Source organism: Tamandua tetradactyla, chromosome 5, assembly GCF_023851605.1.
Source record: "Tamandua tetradactyla isolate mTamTet1 chromosome 5, mTamTet1.pri, whole genome shotgun sequence".
NCBI lineage: Eukaryota > Metazoa > Chordata > Mammalia > Pilosa > Myrmecophagidae > Tamandua > Tamandua tetradactyla.
Window position 1 is genome coordinate 167,313,060 of NC_135331.1, and position 27,356 is coordinate 167,340,415.

Below are 27,356 nucleotides of genomic sequence, written 5' to 3' on the forward strand. Positions count from 1 at the left end.
TTTCTCTGTATATATTTTTTCATATATTTTCTTGGTGATTACCATGGGGTTTAAATTTACTATCTTAGGTCTATAACAATCACATTTGAGTTGTTACTGAGTTAACTTCAACTGCATGTGTGTACACTGTTCCTATGCTCCTCTATCCCGCACCTGTTTTGTTATAAATTATATCTTTATACAGCCTATGTCCAAAATAGTAGATTTATCATTAATTTTTATGCATATGTATTTTAGAACCTGTAAGAAGTAAAAGGTGCAGTTATGTTCCCCCCCAAAATACAGTATAATATTATTGGCATTTTTAATCACCTATATGGTTACCTTTACCAAAGGTCTTTATTTCCTTCTTCATTTCAATTCATTGCCTATTGTCTTTCCTTCAGTCTGAAGAATTCCCTTTAGCATTGCTTATAGGGTAAGTCTAGTGGTGATGTACTTCCTCAGCTTTTCTTTAACTGGGAATCTTTTTTTTCTAAAATTTTTTTATTGTTGAATATAACACATATACAAAGAAAAAGCAATGATTTTCAAAGTACATTTCAACAAGCAGATACAGAACAGATTTCAGAGTCTGTTATGGGTTACCATTCCAATATTCCAAATTTTTCCTTCTAGCTGCTCCAAAACACTTGAGGCTAGAAGAAATAATTTTTTTCTTTTTTCTGAAAAATAACATATATACAAATAAGCCATAAATTTCAAAGCACATTGCATTAGTTTTAGAACAGATTTCAGAGTCTGGTATGGGTTACAATACCACCATTTTAGGTTTTTACTTCTAGGTACTCTAAGATAGTGGAGACTGAAAAAATTATCAACATAATGATTCAGCAATCATACTTGTTTGTTAAACTCAACCTTCTTTGGAAGAAGGGTACTGCTGTTCCATTTTATATTTGGGGAAGTTCACAGAAGTAAATAGTCTGCCCAAGGTTACATAACTTGTAAGTGGATTCTACTCCAGGTCTGTTTGATCCCAAAGTCATTTACCCCTTCCTCTGTATTATGCTGATCATTTACTCTTTTTCATTTAAAAGAAAAGCATCTCTACAGTCATAAAAGTAATTTTTCTTGTCTGGTTTATAAACTGATTCTGGTTGCAAATGAACAAAAGGAAATAAATAATTTGAAGAATGGCATCATGATTGAATTAAGTAACTTCTTTGAAGAACTCTAAATCGATGTCTATGTTCTATGAATGTATATGAAAAGATGAGTATTTGAAATCATGCATCATACATGATAGATAACCTCTCCTGTTTTCCCAAAATATCTGATTTGAATTTCACACTGGATTAAAAAATAACTGTCAGTTAACTTATTCATTAGAGAGTTTCTCGTTTCACATATTATGGAAGTGGCTTTAGGAACAGTAACTCAATTAATTTGGGTTTGAGAACTAAAAGCTCTTACTGCTATACAATTGCTCTTTCATAGCCTGGTCCAATGGAATCACCAGGCCTTTGGCTCTGGTGCTGGGTGAAAGGTAACCACCACTTGAATGAAAGACCACGGAGAGCTTTAGGGAGCACCGTGTTTGGTACAGGAAGTTTTAAAAATCTTTCAAGGAATTGGAATGTTGCCAGTAATGTTCCTTTTCTGGAGTATTGGCATAGCATTCTTGAGATGTAAAAGATAAAGCATTTTCGTATCGTAAGTCTAAGACAACTTCTTGCTTTTTTGTGTGACTTTTTAAAAGCCATTTTATTGAGATATATTCACGTCATACAGTCCATACAGTGACTAAAAGTTGCTGGCTTTTAGTATAATCACCGGGTTGTGCAATCATCACCACAATCAATTTTAGAACATTTTTCATTACTCCAAAAAAAAAAGAAAAACCTCATACCCCTTAGCAGTCACCTCTAATCCCTCTACCCTTCTCCAGCCCTACATAAACACTAATTTAATTCTGTCTCTATAAATTTATTTATATTCATATTTTATATAAATGGAATCATAGACTATATAGTACTTTGTGTCTGGTTTCTTTCCCTTAGCATAATGCTTTTTGTTTTTCAAAAATTATTGTTATTTATTTATTTGGTTGTAGGTTTACAGAAAAGTCATGTAAAAAATACAGCATTCCCATATACCCACCTGTTGTTGGCACTTTGCAATAGTGTGGTACCTTTGTTACAATTGAGGAAAGAATATTAAAATAGTGCTATTAATTAGAGTCCATAGTTTGTACATTAGGTGTATTTTCCTATATATTACCCTGTTATTAAAACCTTGTAATAGTATTGTATATTTGTTATAATTCATGAAAGAACATTCTTATATTTGTTCAATTAACCACAGTCCACCATCCACAACAGGGTTTGCTGTTATACAGTCTCATATTTTATCTTCTAACTTTCCTTCTAATAATATACACAACTCAAGACTTCCCCTTTCAACCACATTCACCAACATAATTCAGCACTGTTAATTACACTCATAGTAATGTGCTACTATCACCATTATCTATTTCTAAACATTTGCAGTTAACCTAAACAGAAATTCTGCTCAAATTAAACATCAACTCCCTCTTCTCTATCCCTTGGTAACCTAAATTCTAGATTGAAACTCTATGAATTTGCTTTAATAATTTATTTCATATCAGTGAGATATGTTTTTTGACTTTTGAATTAAATTATTTAAAAATGTTCATTTCCCTTTAATGTAGATTTATGGAGTCTAAAATATGTAAAGGTTGAATTTATATTCCACAAAGTGATCAGCACATATAGGTACCCAATAAGTTTTTTAAATTATTTATTTTTACTGTGGTAACATATATATAGCAGAAAGTTTGCTATTTTATCCAGTTTGGTGGCGTTAATTGTATTTAGAGTCACCACCATTCATTACTAAAACCTTTTCCTCACCCCAAACAGAAGTTCTGTATTCATTAAGCAATGCCAATAAATGTGTTTTTACCGGAATTGAATACCAGAAATCGGCAAAGCATGCTGAAAATCCCATTCCTAATATCATAGTCTCTTTTATAGACAGTCTCTGTTTTCCAGTATGGGTAACCTGTTTTATTATTTTTTTTCACACACGCTGAGCAGGACAGCAGAATATTTAATCAGAATATAATTGAAAAACAAAAACAATGAAGAACTGTTATTTATCTGACGCCGTCAGCGAGACACACTGATGAGATGGTAGACTTGGGCCAGGAGGTAGCCAAGCAAAAGCCCTTGGATTCTTCTGGAAGGATCAGGGCCAGCTCCAGGTTGGTGGGTCTTAGTCGAGACACAGAAACTCATTCCAATCATTTAAAAAATCTCTTTCCAGAAACCGAAAGCTCCAGCATCTCCCACCACAGAGGAGGATCCCTGCCTTTCCTTTCCTAAACCTCCTGTGGACCCTGCGAAGATTAGAAGAATAAGCAGTGCCCGGGCACGCATGTTCAGGGCGGCCGCCCAGGGGGCTCTTCTGCCGGACAGAGCCCTTCCTCCCGCCGAGCGTAAGGCCGCGTATCGTCCTTTAGACCCCGGGACACACCTGCTCTTGAATTTGCGTTCAGAAGTTATTTCTATGTGATTTCTCCTCATCCTTAGATTAATTAACTGCGTCTCAGTTAATATTGTGCAAAAGCTCATTAAGAAACATTGCCCACATATTTTTCTGGGTATTTGTAAGGATTAACTGAATATCACAGTTAAACAGGGAAACAAATAAACAAAAACATGTGACTTGGTAGGAAAAGAATATTAGGATATTTTCTAGTGAGTGGGTTCACACATAGGGAAAGTAAGTGGTTTTAAATTAGAGTTCAAAAAGTTGTTGATTTCCTTAGGCATACTTAAGATTCATATAGTCACTAGGTCTTTGAAAAATGCCTTTCTGAGCCTCTGTGAATGTCAGCAAGAGCTGAATGGGACTTCCACCTGCCACCTAATAGCTGCTGGGAATCTGCATCTGGGAACAGAAACTCTAAAAGATCTCTCATTCTAAGGCAAGCCACCCAACAATTGGGACCATCCTAAGTCAGAGTTTATCAAACTATAGGAAATAACCCATTAGTGAGATGGCAGTCAAATTGTGGGTCACAACCAGAATTAAAAAAAAAAATGAAGTAGAATAGAACATAATGGAAAATAGTAGGGTATGTGGCATACACTACAGCTATGTATCGCTCAAGCGATTTTATTTCAGGCATATAGGTGTATGTGTTCAGAGTCACTGTAAATTCCTTTCTTCTTGTGTGCAGTCAAAACAATTGGAAAACCCTGCTATCAAGAGCTGACAGAACTGGTTCTACCTCAAGTCAACAAAGACTGAGGAACTGGGCTGGTTTGCATTCACAGAGAGGAGACAGCTGATGATGGTTCCCCAAGGTTACAAGCCACTGCCTGAGGGTCGTTCTTGTTTGCATAACAAGTGTTTTCTTTTAATTCATTGCTGACATTTAAAAAGTAGAAGATCTCAGGAGAGAATCTAGATTCATGACTTCTTGTGAGAAATCAGAAAACTTAGCACAACTGGGTCCCCTTTACCGGTGGCTCCACCAGGGAATGATGGGAGCTGGGTGGCATCCATCCCCTGTAGCACGGGGCATGCCTTGTAGCTCTTCACATCTCCCCAGTCCAGTGCACTCATTTTCCAGTCTGGGCCCTGTGGGCTGTGGAGCTAGTGGCCCTGATAGAGATGAAGAGGTAGAACTGATGAGAAAGGAAAAGGCAAAGAGGGAGAAGTGTGTGGTGTGTGTGTCATACCTTGGTGCTGGAGTTGAATATCTAACTATGCAGCTTGCTTTGCCTTAATGTCCTAGTTTAGGGGACTGTGTTGCTTGTTGTCTAATACAGTCAGTGTCAAGTATTTATTAAGCCCCTCCAAAGTGCTGGGCACCATTCTATTCTAGGCCAGCACATGTAGTGACAAAAAAGACAAGAGCCCTGCCCTCAAAGAGCTTACGGTCTAGTGAGGGGAGATGGTCAATACATCAGAAGACAGATAAATAAGGTAATTTGGGCTCTGATGACTGCTGTAAAAAAAGATAAGACAATGGGATGAAGTGTCTGGCAAGGGTAAACTGCTTTAGCTCAGAAAGGCGTCTTTGAGGAGGTGACATTGGAGTTGAAATGTGGGTCATGGGAAGGAAGCAGCCACGTAAAAAATTGTGGAAAAAATACCCCTCGTACAGCAAGTTCAGAGGCCAACATGGGGGCAGGCTTGGATGGTGGAGCCAGAGGCCAAAGTGCCTGGAAGATCATTTCCAGGGGAAGGGTGGAGGGAGCTGAGGTCAGAGGGCTAGGCTAGGCCTTGGGCCCTTGTAAATGACCCAGAATTTAATCTGATTGCGATAAAAAGCCAGGGCAGGGTGTAAGCACAGTAGAGACACGATTCCTGTTTGTTTTCTGTTGTTTCTTAGACAGCAGATCTCAACAAGAGCTGCTCATTAGAATCACACCAGGAAACTTTTCAAAAGTTAAACCAAAGAGGAAGTAATTGGAGGAACCAAGTCCTTGACAAGATGAGAGGATGAGACAGGAGCCCTGAAGGATTGGGTGTCAGGCTTATAGAGGAACAGGGTCACTTCTTATAAGCAGGGATGGTAAAACTGATGTGAGGGTTTCTAAACAGTTACCATTTTTTGCTTCCAAGCTTGACTGCAGCACACATATTTTTATGCATCTCAATCTTAGAGGTAGTTCACGGTGGAGAACCCCGCTGCTTGCTAAGCTGTTCACAGTTATGTGAAGGCGACTGAAGAGGCAGAAGTTCTTCCTGCCTTTGTCGTCCTCTGTGCTCCCCCTTGTCTCTGCCCCTGGGCTGCAACCCCTCAGCTGCACTCACTCTGACAGGGGCCACCGCCTGCAGCTGTCATTTCCCAGCACTGGGCCACCTCACACTTCTGAGTTGTGCTGAAGCGTGTTTTAGTTAGGTTCTTTTATCCACCCTGTTTGCAGTTGCCCCCATTCACCATTTTCATATTATCCCTGAGGTCTTTGTCAGAAATAATGGCAAGAAGTAATTGTTTTGAAAAGCACACATTGCTCAGTTTAAAAAAATATGTCTTAGCTTGGCAGCCTTGGAATTGTTGTCACTTGTACAGGTGTTCCCTGGGTTTTATTTCAGAGTCCTTCTGCTGTTTAGAAAAGGCCACCTTTGTTAGGTAACTGATGTTGTAAAGGCATCTGTCCACTGAGACAGAGGACACATCAGTTCCTTAGTGGTGAAGTCATTGGGAGCCAAAGCTGCCCCACAGGCAGGACTAGGGGTGGCATGTTTGGAATTCCTGTTCTAAGAAAATAGAAGTGGGAAGAGATATGTATAGACATCTCTGTAGGGCCAGTGGTTTCATTGCTTTGGGTTCAAAGAGGGTTTTTGGCTAGAGGTGGCAGTGTTGCTAATACTTCCCAGTAATTCAAACCTGGCGGAGGCCTCTGTGCTATCTCCACCTTCTCACCAACCCCTGACGTCCTTGCCATCACTCAGGCCTCCATGAGCTCCCTGCTCCAAGCTGCTTGTCTCTTGGGTTTGCATTCCCCTCTCCTACCACTGCCACAGTCCAGGTCTTTATCACTTCTTGCCTTGTCACTGGTCGTCCAGCCCTCCTGTCCTGTAATTCTTAAGTGTGCCCCCAGTTCTCTTGGGTCCCAAAGGTGGGTTCAGGTGGCTGACACCATGGCCCTCAACCCTCAGGGCTGTCAGCAGAGCCTGGGGAAGCCCAAGTGACAAGCAAGACATGGAGGTGAGCAGTGGCTTTTGACCGTTTATCCCAGTGGGCCATGAGAAGTGATCATTTTCTATGTGCCATAAGGGGCAAGAGGTCAGGAAGCAAATCAAAATCAGATTGCATCATCCCCTTGCTAAACTCCCTCCCTACCCACTCTGTGAATACCTATAGGGGAGTTTGCCAGACTGAGTTCTAGGGAACACATTTGGCAAAATATTAATAGCTTTTCATTTGAAAAAAGGATTAGTGCCCAAGTAAGTCTACAGAACACTGCCTACACCCTCTCTGTCTTGGAGACTGACAGTGCACAGTACCATATTGAAGTATTGGTAAAGCCATATGGCAAAGAAATGTGTTTAATTTTAACTTAACCCAGCATTTCCCAAACCAACCCGACTATGGAATTTGTCTCTTGGGCAGCACAGGGAAACAGGCCTAGTGTGGACATTGGCGAACTTTTTCTGTCAAGGGCCAGACAGTAAATATTTAGGGTCCACAGGCTGTAAGGTCTCTGTCCAACCCACTCAACTCTGTCATCACAGTGTGCAACATCCACAGAGGATGCATAAATGAATGGGTTTGGCTGTGTTCCAGTGAATCTTTATTTATGGGCACTGGAGTTGGAACTTTTTATAAAAGTCTCTTATCACAAAAGGTTATTACTATTTTGATTTTTTTCAATCATTTAAAATATAGAAATCATTCTTAGCTCCCAGGCTGTACATAAATAGGAGGTGGGCCAGATTTGGCAGGCTGTAGAAGGGATGGAGTCCCGACTCCTTAGCAGGTATAACCACTCTGCTGTGATCTGGCCTCAGCCTGATATTCCAGGCCCTGTTCAGACCTCTCCTCCCGCGCCTCACAGTCTGTGCGCCAGCGGTGTGGAACTCCTCGCAGTTCCATGCACCCATCTTGCTGTTTCAAGTCTTTCTGTGGGACCCATATATAATTTGTGGCCACATTATGAAATGAAAATGTGGGGCTCTTCGTTCAGAAATTTTGAGAATTTCAAGACAGTGACTGTAGAGTGTTAAACCAAGCTCAGGGTCTGATTGCATGGGTTGCACGTCCTTGACGCTGTGTCTGCCTCCATGCGTTTGTTCTTTTCCTTAGAATTACTGTTTGCCTCTTTTTGATCCTTCACAATGCTTCTCAGGCCCTCCCTTCTCCGTGAAGCTTTCCTTGACCACTCTCTATACCCATTGGTTACCTGACTCAGACACACTGTACTGGATTTATCTCTTGACACATCTGCCTCTCTGCCTCCCCCACTAGACTTAGCAACTCGAGTAGGAAAGTAAGTGGCAAGTCTGTGTTTTTAGCCCTAGGGCCTAGAACAGGGACTGGTACATAATAGGCATCGAAAAATATCTTTGAGACTGAAACATTCCTATGTTGTAACACTACTGGTTGCAGTTTCCTTTGAAGTTTACCAGGATCCATTACAAAATTAGTGTACTGTGCTGCAGATATTTTCTAGGGAAAGGCAGAGCAACATTCCCTTGCTCAGTTTAATGGTGAACATCCATCAGAAGTAAAGGTGAGCACCAGAGCAGCTCTTCCTTGTAGTAATAACTGAAAACCTTGTTTGTGGAAATTGAGAAGATAGAGGCAGTGCAGCTCCTCCTATGAGAATGGTCATGCTCCCCTCTAAAACACAAGCTGTGTGATGGCAGGACTTCTTGTTTGCCACCGGATCAACAGTACATGGAACAGTGCCTGGCAGTTAGTATTAGGTGCTTATCAAGTATTTATAGAGTGAATGAATGAATGAAATGAATGCTAAAATGTAGGATTAAACCAAAATTGCTCTGTAATCTAAAAGGAGGTGTTTTATAATTTGGTAGTACGCTTCCTAAGGTAGTGTGATGCTGAGGAGACAGTCCTAGACCAGAAGCTAGGATTCTTGGGATCCTACAGTAATAATAATAACTTCTAGGATTTGAGTGACCTAGCTTCATAAAAGTTACTTTCCTAGGCCACATCATTTAATTTTCACCATATCCATAGGAGATGAGGGCCACTAAGGAAGGTGAGTGTTAGGAAAGTTGAGTGGCCTGCCCATGTCACCCAGCTGGTTTGTTGGAGAACCTTTACTTGAACCCAAGTCTGATAGACTCCAAAGCCTGTGCTCTTCCCACCCCTACAGGTCTGGCTTTCTCCTGAACAGCTCTGCGACCTTAGACGGGCCACTTAGGCTGTAGGTTCTCTATTTCCTAATCTCCAAAAATGAGGGTTAGACTAACCAATTTATAAGGTGCTTTTCAGCTTTTAAATTCAGTGTTTTCAAAGTGGGTGGCTTGGTGAGTAGAGTAAGTGTTTTGTTATTATTAGTTTTATTGATTTGTCAGTTTCTAAATAAGGGCAGAAAAGGAAACCTTGAGTCATTTTGGAAAAACTTGCAAAATAGCATTTTTCTATAAGAAGCTCATCTTTTCCCCACCATGCTATAGGAGGTTTACTCTCCTTCCCCTTTGACAAAATGTTCTATTGTGTGCTAGAGTGTAGTAATAGCATAGTTGATAAGCTGTTCCTAAAGTGGATTTCCTGAAAGGTAACAGTGTTGCATTACAACTCTAAGAATCTGCATTCTTAAAAGCATTAAATGTTTCAGTTCAGAGACTGCAAGTTTTTGCAACTCCATCTCATTCTTTGGAGCCTTTTAAAATGTTTTAATGCCCTTCCCTTTTCCACTGCATGGTAGTAGCCTGTCAGGCCTCCACAATCTACCCTGCCCCTCTGATTGCACCTCATCCTCTTCCCCACACACGCTCCACTCCTGGCTTCCTTGAGCACCCAGGCACTCTCCTGCTTCTGAGCCTCTGCACCAGCTGTTCCCTCTGCTCAAAATAGTGTCCCTTGTCATCTGATGGCCAAATGCCTCACATACATCCAGGCTTTCCCCAAATGTACCTCCTGGAGTCCTACCATGACCATCTATTTAAAATTACGTCCTGCCCCTATTTCCAATCCCCATTACCCTCACCACTTTTCCTTTTTTCCACTTAATATTTTATAGCATATCATATAGCTTATTTTTTATGTTTATTGCTTATTATGCCTATTAGGATATAAGCCTTATGAGGTAACATAATAACCCATAAGATCAGAGATCTTGATTTGTAGTCACTGATACCTCTGTCCCGAGTGCCTAGGACAGTGCCTAACGTCAGGGAGACACTCAATAAATATTTTCTGGATGAAAAATTACTAACGATCAAATTCAGGAAGCAGATTTGCTAGAGACCCAGAAATGCTTAAAGTGGACTAGATAGTTCATAAACCTAAATTTGAGTGTTGCCTTTGGGTAGATCCTAAGCTCGTGAATATAAGATACAACATTTTCCTGTTCATTTTTACCTGCTGCATCGATGATGCCAAGCCTGAAATGGGGTGAGGTCTTGTATTTGTTCAAGGAGGCTTTGGCCATACTGTTCCAGACTTGACTATTATAGGTAATATATAATTTTCAAGTCATCAACTCTTACATTGAAAACAATATTGAAAGATCATGATTTCTAAAATAAGAAACACTTTGACAAAACATTTTCTTGGTTATTACAGCACAGAAGACAGTGAAATCCAAAGAAACAGTTATGATGGGGGACTCTATGGTGAAAATAAATGGGATTTATTTAGCAGAACCAAACGCCATTGGCCACTTCCAGAGTCACCCACTTCAGTTAACTTACGGTGGCAGCTTTGGTGAAATCAAGGAGCAAGAACTGTTTAAAGGGACAACATCCTTACCATCTCATCTCAGAAGTGGAGGGTCAGTATTTTTTTTTTTTTAATTTAATTTGCTGTTCAGGATAACTATGTGATTTACCAGTTTGTTCTCTATCTTATGAGATGGCTGATTTGCTTTTTCCGTTTTATTCAAACAAATTCTAACTTAATGGTGCATGAGTCAGAGAGAGCTCTTCTCATGGCTCATTTGAATCTCAGGAAGACACATATTCATACCTGCAAAAATGTTGCTTTGATAGTCCTGAAAGAAAAGTTGCTGTAGTTGGACCATTCCCATCAGCTCTTAGTTATGTCATGATCAATCCTTCTGGTTGTGTGTTATTTGGGATTCTTGCCTGACCTGGAATCTCCTGTTACTTCCCTTTGAAATATTCACTGTTATAAAGTCTGCAAAAGAGTGGGCATAATTTATTTCATTCTCCAGTAGAAATTTGGATTAAAATATTTATTTTGCAAGCTAGTGGTTATAATAGGAGATACCTGTACATTTCAGTTATCAATGACATCCCTCTTCTAATCTCCCATAAAATCAATGATGGGAATTATTTTATTTAATATCATGTTCCTAGATAGGGCTTCTTTAAGAAGTAGTTTTCCTACCATATTAAGGATGTGTGAAGAAATGTTCACTGTGGGGTGACATGAATTCTCAGCCTGGTATTTTACTGAAGAAGCCTTGAATGGTTGGGGGTTTGAGTGTGGGGGTGGGGGGCTGGGTGGATGGGGAAAGTAGACTCTGTTCTCCAGTCCCAACCAGTAATGAAGCTAAGATAGGCAGAAGGTCTTGGACTGGGCAGGGTCACTCAGCAAAAGCTATTTTTCTAGGACTTTCCGTTGGGTCATTATGGACAGCTGCCCAGTTCAAATTTGCTTAACAAGATTAAATTCCGTGGGTCATTTTAAGACCAAGTACTAGCTGTGCTCATTTTAGATTTCAGGTCTGGCTTTGGCTGTACACATGTAGCATGCTAAAAACTTTTCCCTGGAGTGGTTGGTTGGCAGCTTGTTGGTTTAGCTGAACTGACCTTGCCTGCTGACAGCCTGAATTGTGTCACACATTGAATTTATATTAGGCAACCTACTAGCCCTTGTAATGTCACTTTGCATTCAGAACATTTCTTAAATTAAAGGAAAAATGAAACGTCTCCTTAAGTGGAAGAGAACAACTTCAAATTGGGACTTTGGGAATTGAGCACAAAACATCAAACTGGCCATTGCAGACAAATCTTTTCCAGTTGGTGAATAAGAATAGGCTGTGGACCTCAGAGCTTAAACATAAAAGGCAGCAGGAAAACTTGTGTTTCTTTCAGTATTGAAGTAAAAAGGAAACATTTGTCTGCTGCACCCATCCTTATAGTAATTAAAGTTGATGAGGGAAAGCCAGACAAAACTTTTTTTTTGCAAACCTTCAGATATTACAGAATAATCTAGCAAGCCAGAGTTCATTATGTCTTCCTCAGTCTGGGCCAGCAGAGGCATTTTCAGTTACGTATTTTATCCCACAAACAGCACTGGATAAATAAGTTAGGAACTGGAAGCACTTCTTCCTGACTGTCCCAAAATTATGAGGCATTGGCAGCAGCACAAACTGTTTTCTTTTTCATTGTTAGGATGGCTTTTGCATAGTATAATGACTGTGTCTCAGTTGGGTTTGGAAAACACCCTGGCAAGTTTAACTTTCAATAACATTTTTGAATTATGAATCTTTACCACTTTTAATCATTGGATGGAATATTGTTGAAGTGGTGACAAAGAAAAGTTTATGCAATAGGATTAAAACAAACGAGAAAATGGAAACTATTAGCAATTCTTTCATTAATTACATTTACGAATCAGTCTGGGGTGTTTGATAATTGTTTCTTGTAAGCATTTAAGTGACTAATTTCAAGAAATGATCTTTACTTTGTAGTGGCATTTTCCCAGTTTTGATACTAAAGCTCTACCCTCAATTAACATTCTTCATCTTTAGACCATTAAGTGGAAAATGACTCTTGTCACTGATTTGGGCTGGTCAAATGAAGGGAAGGGAATGCTCAGCTTGGAAAGGAGGTGGCTTGAGATCAGCACAGGGCATGGAAGAGAGTGGATAGGTCGTGGGAAGGGGGAGAGGAAGGGAGCACATGCTCCTTACATGCTTGTCTAGTGTGGGAGCAGCCACCTTCGTGTTGAGTGCTCATCAAGGGGAGAGGGGGAGGGGGTGGAGACAAGAGCAGTTTAGTTCAGTGATTTTTGTACCCTTAATTCAGAATATAAGATAATTCAGACATGGGCTGGCTTGTAGTTCACCTTTATGCTGGTTATGAAGGAAAAAGGATTTGCTAGGCAAAACGTCGTTGCAAATAAGATCTTGGGAGACCACTTAACTTTCCAAAAGAAAATACACTCTAGCACTTATTGAACTGGTGTCTTCAAACAGTACACCAATTATGACTACCTCTGTTCGTCCATGTAAGGATTCACTTAAGATTTGGCAGGTCTGCTCCTCAGCAACATTCCATTTTCTTCTACTTGTGTTGCCATGTGGCTTGAAAATAATAAAACCGCCATTAAAAAAATGTGTCCATCACCCACCCCCTCTCTACATGGGACATGACTCCCAGGGGTATAAACCTCCCTGGCAACGTGGGACAGAAATCTTAGAATGAGCTGGGACTCAGCATCAAACCTTCTCGACCGAAAGGGGGAAGAGAGAAATGAGACAAAATAAAGTGTCAGTGGCTGAGAGATTTCAAGCAGAGTCGAGAGGTTATCCTGGAGTTATTCTTACACATTGTATAGATATTCCCTTTTTAGTTTAAGGTGTATTAGGCGAGAGGAAAGTGCTTGAAACTGTAGAGCTCTGTTCCAGTAGCCATGTTTCTTAAAGATGATTGTATAATGATACAGCTTTTGTCGTGACTGTGTGATTGTGAAAACCTTGTCTCTGATGCGCCTTTTATCTATGGAATGGACAGATGAGTAAAACATATGGATTAAAAATAAATAATAGGAGGAACAAATGTTAAAATTAAAAAATTATGTTGAAAAAAAATGTGTGTCCGTCCATCCATCCATCCAGTGGTTCAATCTGATGAACCTCTTTATGTATCAGTTTAAAAATGTTTTAAAGCTTTCTGTGGAAATTGTGTTCAAGCTTGTGATTTGGAAATGTGACCTTTAGGAGGAAGGTCCCAAAGCAGTTAATTGTTGTGGAAAGCGAAGAGTTCTTCACTGGGTGTCGGCATCCCTGGATTTAGGCTCGGTTCTCTCAGTCATCCAATTTGGCCATTTGACCTTTGGCGTACATCTTCATGCTTCCAGGAGCACGGCTTCCTCATCTACAGAATGGGAGATAACTGTGTTCCCTCACTCCCGCCTCCGCTGTAGATTGTGGCCTGATTAACAAGACTTGAAAGTACATGATTGTAAACTCTCAAGTGCTGTGTCATGTTAGTGTTGTTGGATTCCAAAATAACAAAAAGGCTCTTCTGGCTAAAGATGGTAAAGCAAAGGGATTCTGCAGAAACCAAATGAAAGCAACAAAGGATGAAAAACGTGAAATAAATTTCACTGATGAAACTAAACTACAAAACACGAAGCACACCTATGCTGCATTATCGGCTTGTTATTTTCTCTGGCTAGCATACTTGCTTTTGCAGAACAAGCTCTCAACCATCATATAATTAATCCTGCTCAGCCCATGTTGGGAGGGGGGCTGATCCTGCTCCCCCACACCCCCTTTCCTGGGGTGGCCACAGGAGCTTTCCAACCTACCAGCCAGAGCAGTAGATTCCGAGATGAGCATGTGTGCCGCGCCAGGCCATGGAAATTCCCCCCTGGGATTTGGCCTGCGCCTTTGGAGAAAGGGCACTTTCTCCAAATTCATAAGTTGTAAAGATGTTGTAGCTTTTGCAGCTGACCTTGTGCTTCATGGTGAGAGACTCTGAGAGGAAAGTGATGTATAAACAAGCAAAGATGAGGAATGGCGGTAGTGCCAGTTTCAATCATAGTGTATACATACATCTCTGAACCCAGCCATACCTGAAGCCACCATTTCCACTCCAGACTGCCCGGTTATGTGAGCCAGTTTATTCCTCTTTCTCCCTCAGCCTCTCTCCCTCCTTCCCATCCTTCCTTCCTTCCTTTCATCTCTCTTACATCCTCTCTCTTTCTCCCTCGTCCTTCCTCTCTGCCTTTGTCCCTCCCTTCTTTCCTTCCCTTTAGTTGACCAAAGCAACTTGCATTGCTTTGCATTAGGTTTGTATCACTTGGAACCATTGCAGACAAAAGAGCCTTAAACTGTTAAGCTGCCAACTCTATAAAGTAAGGATGAAAACAAGGGCTAATTGAGTGCAGACACATCCCTCCTCAGACTTTGAGCAGGAAACTGATTTCATTATAAGTGAGTCTCTTAATTTAGGAAGGTGTATCCAACAATCTTTACTTAAAGAAGATGTAAGGATGTGGGCAGTCTGTGAGAGAACAAGAATTGGGGGATGCCCCTAGAAAGACCCCCTTTGAGATCAAAATCCTGCAGTCATTGGGGGATGGAGCTGCGGGTGACACTCTCTCCCCATTACCTGTGAGCCAGCTAGTTTGTGTGGGAGGGAGGGGGGTGTCGAGACATTAGAAGTCAAGGATCTCATCCCATAAAAGAACTTTTCTCTGAGTTGCTGCACCCGGTAGCACACAAACTGAGGGAACACAGGCTCCTGGGTCAAGAAAATCAACAGATTTGGTGAGAGGATATTAAGAAAATGAACTGAAGTTGAAGATGCATGGTATCCCAGGTCTCTCCCTCTGTGGGTGATTCTTCAACAAATAAAGGCTCTGTTTAAAGAATAAATAATATGAGAACAAGAACTAACACAGGATTTGGGCATAAATATGTTAAGAGCATGAAGAAAAGATGAAGAAAATGGATTACAGAAGGAATTACCCTCCCAAAACAAGGAAGTAATAAAACATTTTTTGATAATCACAAATAAATTGTAAATAATTGCTCACTCTCGTAAAAAAAGAAAGAAAAACATAACTCTTCTTTGGGTTACAAGAACTCAGATTAGAGATTATAAACCCACATAAGGAGATGAAAAGCTAACCTACAGTTCTCAAAAAAGAAATGAAAGAGAAATGTATACACATAAGGAGGAAAGCCACATTAGCAATTGAATAAAACAGGTGAAACTACAATGAGACATGGTGGACAGGTTAGAGGATAGCAGACAAAAAATGAATAAGAACAAAGGTATAAAAATGATTCTAGAGATTGAGACGGGTGGGAAGGCCTGAACATGCATTCCTGAAGGAGAGAACCCCCTCCTCTACTATTCCCCCCCCGCACAAGCTCACTGCATACTCGGTGCCCGATGCTTACACATTTCATTTTCATAGCAACCCATCGAGAATGGAAGAGATCAGAACAAATGGAACGAGGATAAATATTAAGATATAAGGAAACTTTCTGAAATAAAAACTTGAGTCTGAAACTCAGACGAACACATGTCCCAACAATTTTTTGGGGGGTGGGGGGGAAGTGCAGGGTCCGGGACCCAAACTTCAACAAAATTTGATGTGGAATAGTCCACACTAAGATATTTCCAATAGTGCTCACCACTAGAACACTGCCCAGTGCCCCTAGTACACACTCAATTAATCGTTGTTGGTTGGGTGGATGAATGGAAGGAAGTATCCTATGGCCATCCGTCAGGACAAGTGAGTCATATAAAAGGGGAAAACAGCAAGCTGGCCTCTGGCAGGTTGGAGCAGCTCTCAGTGCCAGAAGAGAGTGAAGTAATGCCTGTGAAGTTCTAAGTATAAGACGATAAAACCCAAGAATTTTATTGCCAGTTAAAAAGGCAGCAGATAGACATTTTCAATTGTGAGCAAACTTGGGCAGTATAGCACACAGACACTTTCCAGCAAACTCTCGGACAACAAAATCCAGGCAACAAAATGATGAGTCAGAATTCAAAGCTCAAAAATGAGGAAGCTATGGTAAAAAGATTTGTGGTGAGTATAGACTTTGTTTTTATATTGAATTAAAACTGAACAACTCTGGAAGTTATGGTTACGGAACAGAAACTTGATAATCTCATAGTAATACAAATAACTAAAACTGATACCTTGGAGGAAGTCTGAGTACTAATTTCTTCACTTTCATAATAGGGAATTGAGATCAGTAGCTACGATATAAAATTGAAATGTAGAGTTAAAAAGTAATTATTTCAGCATCCTAATTTTTCATTATTTTTTCTTAACTTTAGAGAAATCTTTTAGAAACTAATACCTCTTGTGGAGACCCATTCATCTGAAGTTGGACAGTTCCTTCAATTTCACCTCGATTTCTGTTTCTTCTGTTAAATTCAAGTAAAATTTATGTTTAATACTTACTAATTGAAATTACATGTATGGTATGAGCCCATTTATATGTATCCATTTACTTGTCCTCCCTCTTATTCACCCTTCTTTTCTTCTCATTCTTCTATCTTTTCATCAGAATGTATGCAGAAAAAGGCATGATTGATGTTCACCCCATATTAATTATGTTTATTTCTGGATGATGGGATCTGGGATGATTATTTTAAATCTTCTTTGTACTTTCTTATATTGCCTGGCATTAAAGAAATAATAAATGCATCATTTTTTCAAAAATAGTGAAGTCATTATTCTTTTAAATAATTAAGCATTAATTGGCTGAGAAACCGTTTCCTTTAGGAAAGGACTGGCGTTGGTCAGCATGATTTTGTAGAGGCCCACCTCGTTCAACAGTTTCTGTTTGCTAACAAAGCCCTTTGTTAGGAAGTTTGGGAGATAGAGAAATGAGCCTTGTCTACCAGGAACTTAAGAAGGTTTGGCTCCCTGCTGCGCAGGTGTGGTCCTGGCCCAGTAGCAGCCAGGCACCTGGGCGCTAGTTAGGAATGCAGACTCTCACACCCCATCCCAGACCTGCTGAATGAGCATCAGCAATTTATCAAGATCTCCAGGTGATTCAAATGCAGTCAGAAGTTTGAGAAGCACTATTCAATGATTAATGCTGGAGGAATGAAAGGAGGGCTGAAATAAAGCATCCTGGGTGTTTAGAGGTCAGAGCAGTTAAATCTGACTTGAGGGCTGGGCAAGGCTTCCTGGGGAGGATGGGATTTGAAATATCTCTTGAAGTCTGATTTTCAGTTAGAACCGAGAATCGTGTTCTTGGCAGAAGGAGCAGTTTGTGGGGGGGGGGGGGGGGCTGAGAGTGAATATGTCAGTGACAGGTTCAAGGAAAGGCAGTGGCCTGGCGTAGCTGGAGCATTAGGGCTCTGAGGTCAGAGAGCTGAGCCGTGCAGCTGGAAGAGAAGGTTAGGGACACGTGGTGGATGGCTCTTAACACAACTCCCAAGAATGAGTTTAGTGTTTATATATGGGGAAGCCACTAATAAGTTTTCCTCAGGACAATGGCTCAGTCTGGCAGCAATGTGAGGGATGGTTGGAAAGGGGAGATCCTGGGACAAAGAAGACCGTTTGGAGATTGTTGCAGCAGTTCTGGTGAGAGATGGTAATTTGTGAGCTGGAACACAGCACTAGGGCATTAGGGGTGGAAAGCAGAGACTGGAAACCTATGCAGGATCGGTTACAACAGTGACACACAGTGGTAGAGGGTGGTTGCAGGGATTATTCCCTGCCCTGAAGTACTTGTAGCTGCAGCAATGAGAAGTTTCAAGGGATTTTCATGTGGAGTGCCTTGAGACTGTGGAGCTTTGAATGATATGGTAAGCATTAAACTGTGGCTTTTTACTCAAGCTAAGGAGTAAAAGTTAAGGGAAGTATGGTTAGCTACAAAGTAATATCTAATTGAGTTTTATTTACATGAAATTTGAATAACAACCAGTTAGCGGTATTATATATAACATTTAAAAATCTTTGACCCCAACCCAACACATTAATGTGATACCTTGAAATATTTTCTTAAGATTATGATCTTATGAACAGTGCTTTAAAATTATGTCCTTTAGTTTCATTGTAATTTTTGATTGACTGTTTAAATAGAGTTTTATTTATAAGGTTAGTTATTAAGAGTGTGATTCTGCCTGGAAACTGTGTATCCAGGCCATGAAGAAGTGATGAAGGAACTGCCACCCCCTGGTGGTGGCCCTCCAAAATTGCAGTCAAAGTATCTAAACCTATAAAGCAGGGCTCTAGTCAGCAAGCTAAGAGCCAGCCTACAGTTTTAAGAGTATGAAAAACAGACATACTCATTGGTTTATGTATCATCTATGGCTGCTTTGGTACTACAGTGACAGAATTAAGTCATTGCAACAGAGACTACATGGTCTGTAAAGTCTAAAATATTTATTACCTGTCCCTTTATGCAAAAGTTTGCTTACCCCTGCTGTAAAGGATGTCTTAGTGCTAAGTTTGCTTACGTAGAACCAAAAAGTGACATTAAATCATATTGTAAATTTTCACTGATTGGTACCAATTCTTTAATTAGACTGAGTCAGTGATTTTTCTCTAGTATTTGATAAAGATAAAGGAACGTCTTAGATAAATAGGCAAATAATGATTCATTGTCATTCAAAAATACAAAATTTGAAAGTACATAAGTTGAGACTGAATTATTTTAATTGTCGTTCAAACTGTTTGCTGTATGCTGGCTATTAATCAGTCTATTCCTACCAGGTTTTTAATGTTCGTGTGAAAGGAATGATAATATTTTGGTTAAGTTATATCCCAAGGTAGATAAATATGTTTAAGTGAAGTAATTATAAATAGTAGCGTGTGGCTTGAATAAAAACGTTGCTATGTTGATAAAGTATACAGTTTGGGTTTAATTATAGAAATGAAGGGTTTTTCCCCCTTAGGGCAAGGAAAAGTTTAGCTCAATTTGCAAAATTTTCTTTTAGCATTCTTAAATTTTTCTTTTCATTTCTTTCATCTTTTTCCAAACATGGAAATAAATATATTTATTTATTAAGAAAAATGAATGTATTTTTTTGTCTTAATTACAAATCTTTCCGTTTAAGTCTTCTTAATACATTTTTTAGTTATTGCTCTAAGGCAGGAGTCAGCAAACTGTGGTTCAGGAGCCAGATCAGAACCCACAAGCTAAGAATGGGTTGTATGTTTTTAAATTGTTACATTTTAAATGGCTTTAGAAGTACCTCCATAATAGCTTCAGTTTTGTTACTTGGTCGACAAAGCATAAATTATATAATATCTGGCCCTTCAGAAAAACTTTATTGACTCCAGACTAAAGACCTTAGTCAAAATAATTGGAAGAATTGTCTGATTTATAGCAAAGATCTGAATTTTAGAATATTTTGAAAAAATATATACTTTATTTCTTTGGAGTATATATGACCCAGAAGTAGATGTTGCCTGACATCCTCCTTGCCAATGTTGACCAGTTCTTGGATGGACAGTAACTTGTTCGTGTATGGCATCGTCTTGGCTACTGCAGTGTGTTCTGCTTGTTCAATCAGTGTGAAAGGTAGATTGGTGCAGTGGCTGGGAAGAGAAGAGGTTGCTTTTACACTGAAACACATGGTCTGCCTGAGAGGCCTGGGATTGCTGTTCCCATTTTGCTTCCATAACAACTCCAACCTGATGACAGATGGAGCAGAGGGAAGGGCAGAGCTGAGAAAATGACAGGAAGATGGAGCCAGGGCCCAGATCACCCAGATAAAGCCTCCCTTAGCTCTTGAGTTTTGGGTTATATGAGCCAATACATTCCATTCATTGTGTAAATGAGTTTGACTTAGTTTTTGTTTTTGAAAGTGAAGATATTCTAACTAATAAAATAGAGTTATTCTGCCTCTAAGAAGAATTTTGCAGAAGAGCTTTAAGAAATAATTTCTGGATATGCTTTATTTTGAATACATCAAAAATCATTGTAAAAATCTTATCATACAGCAGTCAGAGTCCTTGCCTGCCTTGCCGGAAACCCGGGTTCGATTCCCGGTGCCTGCCCATGCAAAAAAAAAAAAAAAAAAAAAAGTCTAATCCTAGTCTTCAGTATCATGGAGCAGGAAGCTGGGAAGAAGAGCAGGAAGCTGGGAAGAAGAACAAGTATGCTAGATGACTGAATCAAGATCTAAAAACATCTGCTAGGCAGGAGTCCTCTGCCAAATATAATACTCTGAAATTTAATATGAGTGAGGAAGGGTCTAACATACATAAGGAAATCTGCCTTAACTGCTTGTGCAAGAAAAGACAAGGATTGATGAACACTGTGATGTAACCTCCAAAACTGCTCATTTTTTGATGATTACAGAACTGTTCATTTCCTCTTTGCATCTCAGGTCATACCTTTAGGGCCATGCTGGGTTCCAGACTTTAAAAGAGATTCAGACAAATTGATATTGACTCAGAGTAACTGAACAGGTTGTCAAAGAGATTTAAGACCATAGCATATGAGGGATTGTTGGAGGGACTGGAAATTGGCTAATGACATCAGTGATGAAAGCAGCAGCAATAGTAGTAAATGTTTGAGTACTTCTTATGTGCCCAGAACTATACTAAGCAATTACACCTAGCACATAATCCTTACCACCACCTTGCATTGGAAGTACTCTTATTTACCACCCCCCTTTTATAAGGGAGTGAGGAAACCAAAGCTGAGGTTAAAAAACTTACTCCAGGTCACTCAGCTAATAGACGGTAGAGTTATACATGAGATTTAAGTCATGGAAGATTTAAAGTGACTAGCAATATATTTTTAAATATCCAAAGGACTTCCAAGAGGAATAAGGATAAATATTTGCTTTAAAAGACTCCAACTGGAGTTGGAGACCAGTGGGTAGAAGTTACAGGGAGACAGATTTCTGTTGAGTATGAGGCCATCTATTTTTCCCTCTTCTTTAGCATACTTTAGAGGAATTTTCTTTTCTTGATGCCTCTCTTTCTTCCCTACTCACTCTTCCTGTAGGACCCCCAAGCTGTACTGTTCCATGGAAACCCTGTAAAGGTTGCTCAGCCAGATTGGACAGTTCCTCAGTCCTCATCTTCTTTGATCTGTGACCACATCCTCTTTCTCAACAGACTTGGACTGCATGAGAGCATATTTTATTTCTCTTCTTCTTTCAGACTCCACCTTTTTCCTTCTTTGTCCTTTACCCATGAGAACCTGACAAGGCCTTGTCTAGAGTCTCTGATCTTTGAGTCAGTCCCTGTTCTGATACTGTCTAGTACTTCTGCTTCACTTTGATCTTTAACTGAACTCTTGTCCTGATTTCTACATCTCCTTTGTAGATGCTCCATTTTCCATCAGACAGTCCATGTGGCAAAACCCAGACTTCCTTACCCCTCAAACTGATCTCCTTATTTCTGTCAATGCCAACCCTGCTAGCCTGTTCCTCCAAGTCTACATTATTCTTTTCTCTGCTTGAAATCAACTACTAAATCCTATCAGTTTATCATTTATAGAATCTCTTGAATTAGGTCAGTTCTACTGTCACTCTCAAAGAATTAGTCCACATTACTTCTCTCCAAGTCTCCTAAATTCTCTTATCACTGCATAACCTGAAATCCCATCATTTCCCAGTTTAAGAATGTATGACAATTACCCATTGAGTCCATCCATTCAACCTAGTGTTTCAGGCAGCTGTTGCCAGTATTGCCCAGAAGGAACCCTCTATTCCTGTCTTGCACCCCTGTGTGAAAATCCTCCGCCCCAAGTGTCCCACGCCTCTGGCCCCTCTTTACCGTCACTCCTGTTACCTGCTGATCATATGCTGGTCCAACTCTTCATTCTTTCAAAGCCCACTTAGTGGCCCACTCCTTTCTCTCACTAAATACTTCCTTCTCAGCATCCCTCTAGTTCTTGTGTTCTGCTGAGTTTTGCATTTTAGCTCTTGATGAGAGACTCTTTTGGAATCTTCCATTAAAAGAAAGTTCCTTATTTCCTCAAAGTAGAGCTGATTTTAAGATTTTTTTTTTTAGCCAATACCTTTTGTGTTCTTCATCCTAGTAATATCCAGCACCGAACTGCCCAGACAGGTGCTTACTAGATATTTGTGGACTCAGGAGAAAAGAGAATATGATGTTGACCATTTATTAAGTACTTTACATGTGCAGTGGCTGTACTAAATGTAGGCAGTGCCCTCATTTTAAAATGAGTGGGCCAAGGCCACGAGGTTTACTAACTTACTTAAAGTCCCATGGCTGTAAACAGTTGGACATGGAATTTGCAGAGTTTACACATTCAGCCATTGCACCATGATGAACAGACAAAGCAGTAGCTAATCCTTTTTATATTTCTTGAGAAGTGGCAGAACCTAGCACTGCTGAGCTTTTGTATATGATAAGAAGGATCCTTTCCCCTCCCCCCCCGTAAGTGGGGGTACACACATGTGATACTTACGGAGACAATCTCATTATTGGCCATGACCTCAGGGAGGATGGATCAGCAAATTTAGATGGAAGGTCATTAGTTAAAAATGATCTTGCTTGATTTCAATAGTTGTTTAGGACAGGTGTGTATATTGAGAAGCATGCCTTGCCTCTGTGTCATTGACGAACTTTCTTTTTATCGGTAGAAGTGATAAATATGGGAACTTCCTTGGCCTCCTGCTCTGGTGAACTTTTGGCATTTTACAGGGTTGATTTCTTTTATTTCTGTCTTCTTTGAGATCTGCAAAATTTGAATCTCAACACTGAGGGTGTAGAGAGAGGATCCCCAGATTCTCTGCTTGTTTGGCTAGGGATGTTTTGCCATAGGGTTGATGTTTTCATTACATATAAAGATAAAGCCGTTGTTTCAGAGCAGAAACAATCAAGCTCATCTTCCAAAGATGTCTAATTAGATTGTTTCTGTATTTAATGATAAAAGTAAGTGTTAAGTGCCAAAAAAGGACATGTTTAGAGAAAATGTGATTTTTGGAGGCGCTAGTCCTTGGGGCATTAGTAAAGGGCAAGGACCAAAACACAGGTCTGAGCACTCCCGAGGGGTCTCACCCAACAGGGAGCAGGAGCAGCAGGCACATAGGTAGATGTTCACAGGCTACCCTAACCACATGTATATGCATTCTTGGTGACTTTTGAAGCAAATATTGTATTTGAAGGCAAAAAGAATTTTTTTTGGTAGAATTTGCGCTCTTGTTTGCTAAGGGTTTTTTACCTAAGAATTTTGTACAGAAATTCTAAAGTAAGCACTTTTAAGTGTCAACTGTAGCTAAAGAAAAGTATCCTTCAGCCAATGGTTTCTCCACTAAACATAACTTAAAAATAACCCAGGCTTATAATCCTACCAGCTACCACTCTTTTATTTGGGACACAAAAATAGTTGTCATCTGGAACTTCTGAATGTTTTTACTTTCAATTTGTCTTAAACATATTTGAAATAATAAAACATTTTTACAGAACCATTGTTTTCAATTAAAAAAATTATTGGAAGCAAGCCCTATTGTGTTGTAGTGGAGAGAGGATTGAATTGGAAATTCAGGGTCCGACCTGAGTTCTAGGTACGCCCCTGCTCTGTGGCCGTGGGCACCTCTAACCTGTTTGGAACACAGTTTCCTAGTTTGCAGAGAGGAAGTCTCTCTAATCCTAGGTTTCTGGGATTCAGCATTCCAGAGTTCTTTCTTATTGTAATAGCGACCTCTTGTGGCATATATCCTCATCAATTTTTTTTTTCTTTTTATTTGCAGCGTAAGCTTTGGATTCATTTTTTGTTGTTTCTAGTAGATATATTTCATATTGTTAAGCAAATCTCACTGGTTTTTAAAAAATAAATCTTGGTTGGAAATCAGAGGTTGATGGAACAGGATATAGAGTAAATCCCATTATATAAACAGTTTTCTATGGCTTCTTCAGAATGAGTCCATAGCAGATTCAACATTTGCAGGAAGACAAAGGCTTTGGTTTTTGTGCTGAGTCTTTTGTGTATTCCCCTTCCTCCTAGGGACCCAGGGAAGAGGCCTGCGGGGCCCGTGCCCTGCCCCAGCAGCTGGGACCCGAGTGAGCTGGAAGCCCGAGCAGGTGAGCTGCCCTTTCTTAGAGGGCCCCACCCTCCTCACAGCCACGAGCGTTTACAGTGAAATTGTCTCTCGTGTTGGCTGGATGTTTGGAATCCTCACGAACTTTGTCCCAGCTTGGTCACGGATCAACACTTGGTTTTGAAATTTGTTTTATTTCTGAAACAATCTTACCATTCTTTACCTCTCGGGTCTGTAGACCGCAGTCAGCACGGTTTTACAGAAGTTATTTTGTAGAAGCATTTGGAAAGTTGCAGAGAGTGGCATGAATTCCAAATAGTTACTCACTTAAATGAAACCATGTTCACTGTATTAAGATAGTGCTTTTAGGCCTTAAACTGTTTAAATGAGAAAATATATAATGGTATAAATCACAGGCTAGAAATGGTACAAAATGTATTTATGCAATAGATTATAGCAGTTAGAAAATGAACTGGAGTATATGTTTACCAGATTGAGTGAAATAAGTATGAGTGCAAGTTGGGTAAAAAAAAAAGTAAATTGTGTGAACACAATGACATTGTTTATGGATACATATTTATATGGTAATCATGCAAAATCAACATAGTAATTATAACCGCCTTATTTAGAACTAAAGCTACTCCTGGAGAGAAGAGGGGGAAAGGAAACAGTGGTGGAGAGGTACACAGAGTTTTATCTGTACTGTTTACTTTCTTTAAAATAAGTGGGAGGGATAAAAATATGACATGTTAATATTTGACCAACCAGTGGTGAGTTTCTTGCACCCTTCATACTTTATATGCTTGAAATAGTTCAAAATTCTAACAAAGGGGAAAATTGTATGAAGCCAAACTAATATTAAGTTTTAAATATATTTTATCTTCAAATCTAATTTATCAAATAAATTGATTTTGGGGGGCAAATGGGAATTCCTGTAGTACTCAGGAAAATCTTAGATTTCTGAGTCAGCATTGTAGCTAAGGATGGTACTTTTACATTTACATGCTAAAAAAATCAGGCACTTAACATTGTGTCAAGTTTTTGTGTCCAGAATTCAAAGCTGTGATTAAGAACTAGAACTACTGAGGCAGCAAAATCTCCGAAAACTTGCTGAAATTTTGTTTAACTTACTCAGTTTCCTGTTGAATCATAATTTTCGTATTTAGCAAATGCTGAACCTAGATGAAAGTGCTTTCCAAAATATTAGGCTGTTGCTCAAGACTAAGGTACACTTTCCTATTTTTGTGGATCTTACAAAATAATTGTACGAGTCTAAGCTTCGGTTTCTAGATCAACTCAGGGTTTCTAGAGGAACTCAGGGTTGGTGTTGAAGGGAATTTTTGAGAGCAGAGATGGGGGGAGGTGAGGAGTGGGTGGATGTGAAAAGCCTGCGGGCAGACACAGCTGCATACACGGGCTTTCCTGGGAGAGGGTGGAAATCAAACCCTTAAACCACAGTGTCTGGCTAGCTTCTGTTCTGAGGGAAAAAACAAGCCTCCGAAACATTCAGGATCTGGGGGTGGGGGTGGGGCGCTTTCCTTTCTCAGGGTTAAATAAACTATTCTGTGATTTCTGACTTATACTGTAATTCAGCTTTTCCTGAGATGAACAAGTTAGTATTTCGTTTGCACTGAGAAACTGGTTGATAATCATGATTTCTTGTAGGGCTATTGTTTTAAAGAGCATGTTGCATAGAAGGTAAAAATGCTGATTTTAACTTATGGGGATTGAAGTCTGTTTCTAATAAATTTAAGTATGACATGAAAATTTTTATTAGATTGATTAAATTATTTTTTCTAGTTCATCATCTCTGACTTTTTCCGCCTTGGTGTATATATAGATTTTATTAACGTACTTTAGACTTTGAATATGTTAGTTATCTCGAATTAGTTAACTCGAATATTCATGTTTACTTTTAAAATCTGTACCTATAGTTTATCAATGTTGAGGCAGCTTCAGGAAAGTGATGGCTTGAAAGATAGAGATGGTGGCATGCAATCCTTTATCTGTAGTTCTGAGATCTCCAAAGCTTTGAAAATTGAAAGATTTTTCAAACCTGAAACCTGAGCTGATGGGAGGTCAGTTATTTGCCAGTGTGGACTATTCATGTATTTTGCTGCCCTGTAAAACCCTCCCCAAAGTAGTATGAAATAGGCAGGATGCATGCCATATCATATTTCCAAAATCCAAAAAAAATTTCTGAATCTCCTGACTCGTCTGGCCTTGAAGACTTTGGATGAAGGATTGTGAAACTGTACTGATACTGGACAGCTTTTGCCTAAAGACAATTCAATTTAGTGCTTTATGGTAAATTCTTGCTTAAGGCTGAGATAGATTATCTGAAACCTTGCTATTAAAACTATTCACAGTATCTAAACGTTTTACAGCTTTGTTAACAACTCCTTTTATTTCCTTTTGTGGCTGGAGAGCTCTTAGATGCCCAGCGTGCACCAGCCTCTTGATATCCAGGAGGTGTGATGAAAAGGCAAGCCTGGGCTTGCTGCAGCTGAGAGGGGCCGTTTCCAGCATAGAGTACATGAGGGGAAGGCCCGGGGGTGGGATAGGTAGATTCTATAGCTCCCCTGCTTCTCCTGGCTGACATCATCACGGTGAGGTTGGGAAATTTCTCAGTTGATGGTTTTGAAGATTCATTTCAGACATCTCTGAATTCAACTGAAATTTTTAAAATATGCCATGATAGTTTATCTGTGGGATTCTCTCCTATTTCTACAGATATTCTAGAAGGAACTGTATTGAATTCCTTGTTACAGAGAATTTCCTTTTAACCTATCAAGAATATCTGAACAGTCATATTTCCAATGCATATTTACTAGCACAAATATGTATTTTGTATATATCTTTTTTCTTGTCAAGAATAATGCAGAGGTTTTAGAGGTTTTGGAAAATACAGAAGCATGCAGGTAAGAAGTTAAACCCGTAAACCCAATGCTTAGAGAGAATGCATGTTAGTCCATTTTACAGAGGACAACTAGGGCAGCTTGCCCAAAAGTCATCCAGCTTCTTAGAGGCTC

At 39.7% G+C, this 27,356-nt stretch overlaps 1 protein-coding gene across 6 annotated transcripts in view; it reads left to right on the forward strand.

Annotated features, from left to right (window-relative positions):
• ARMC2 (armadillo repeat containing 2) overlaps window positions 1–27,356 on the forward strand; it is a 143,838-nt gene that overhangs the window by 21,831 nt on the left and 94,651 nt on the right. For all 6 annotated transcript variants that reach the window (XR_013176332.1, XM_077162592.1, XM_077162591.1 and 3 more), the window contains exons 4-6: window positions 3,292–3,463; window positions 10,244–10,451; window positions 24,291–24,367. Coding sequence is in view for 5 of the 6 variants with exons in the window: in XM_077162592.1 (XP_077018707.1) it covers window positions 3,292–3,463; window positions 10,244–10,451; window positions 24,291–24,367 (457 nt within the window). In the remaining variant the exon portion in view is untranslated. The remainder of the gene's footprint in view (window positions 1–3,291; window positions 3,464–10,243; window positions 10,452–24,290; window positions 24,368–27,356) is intronic.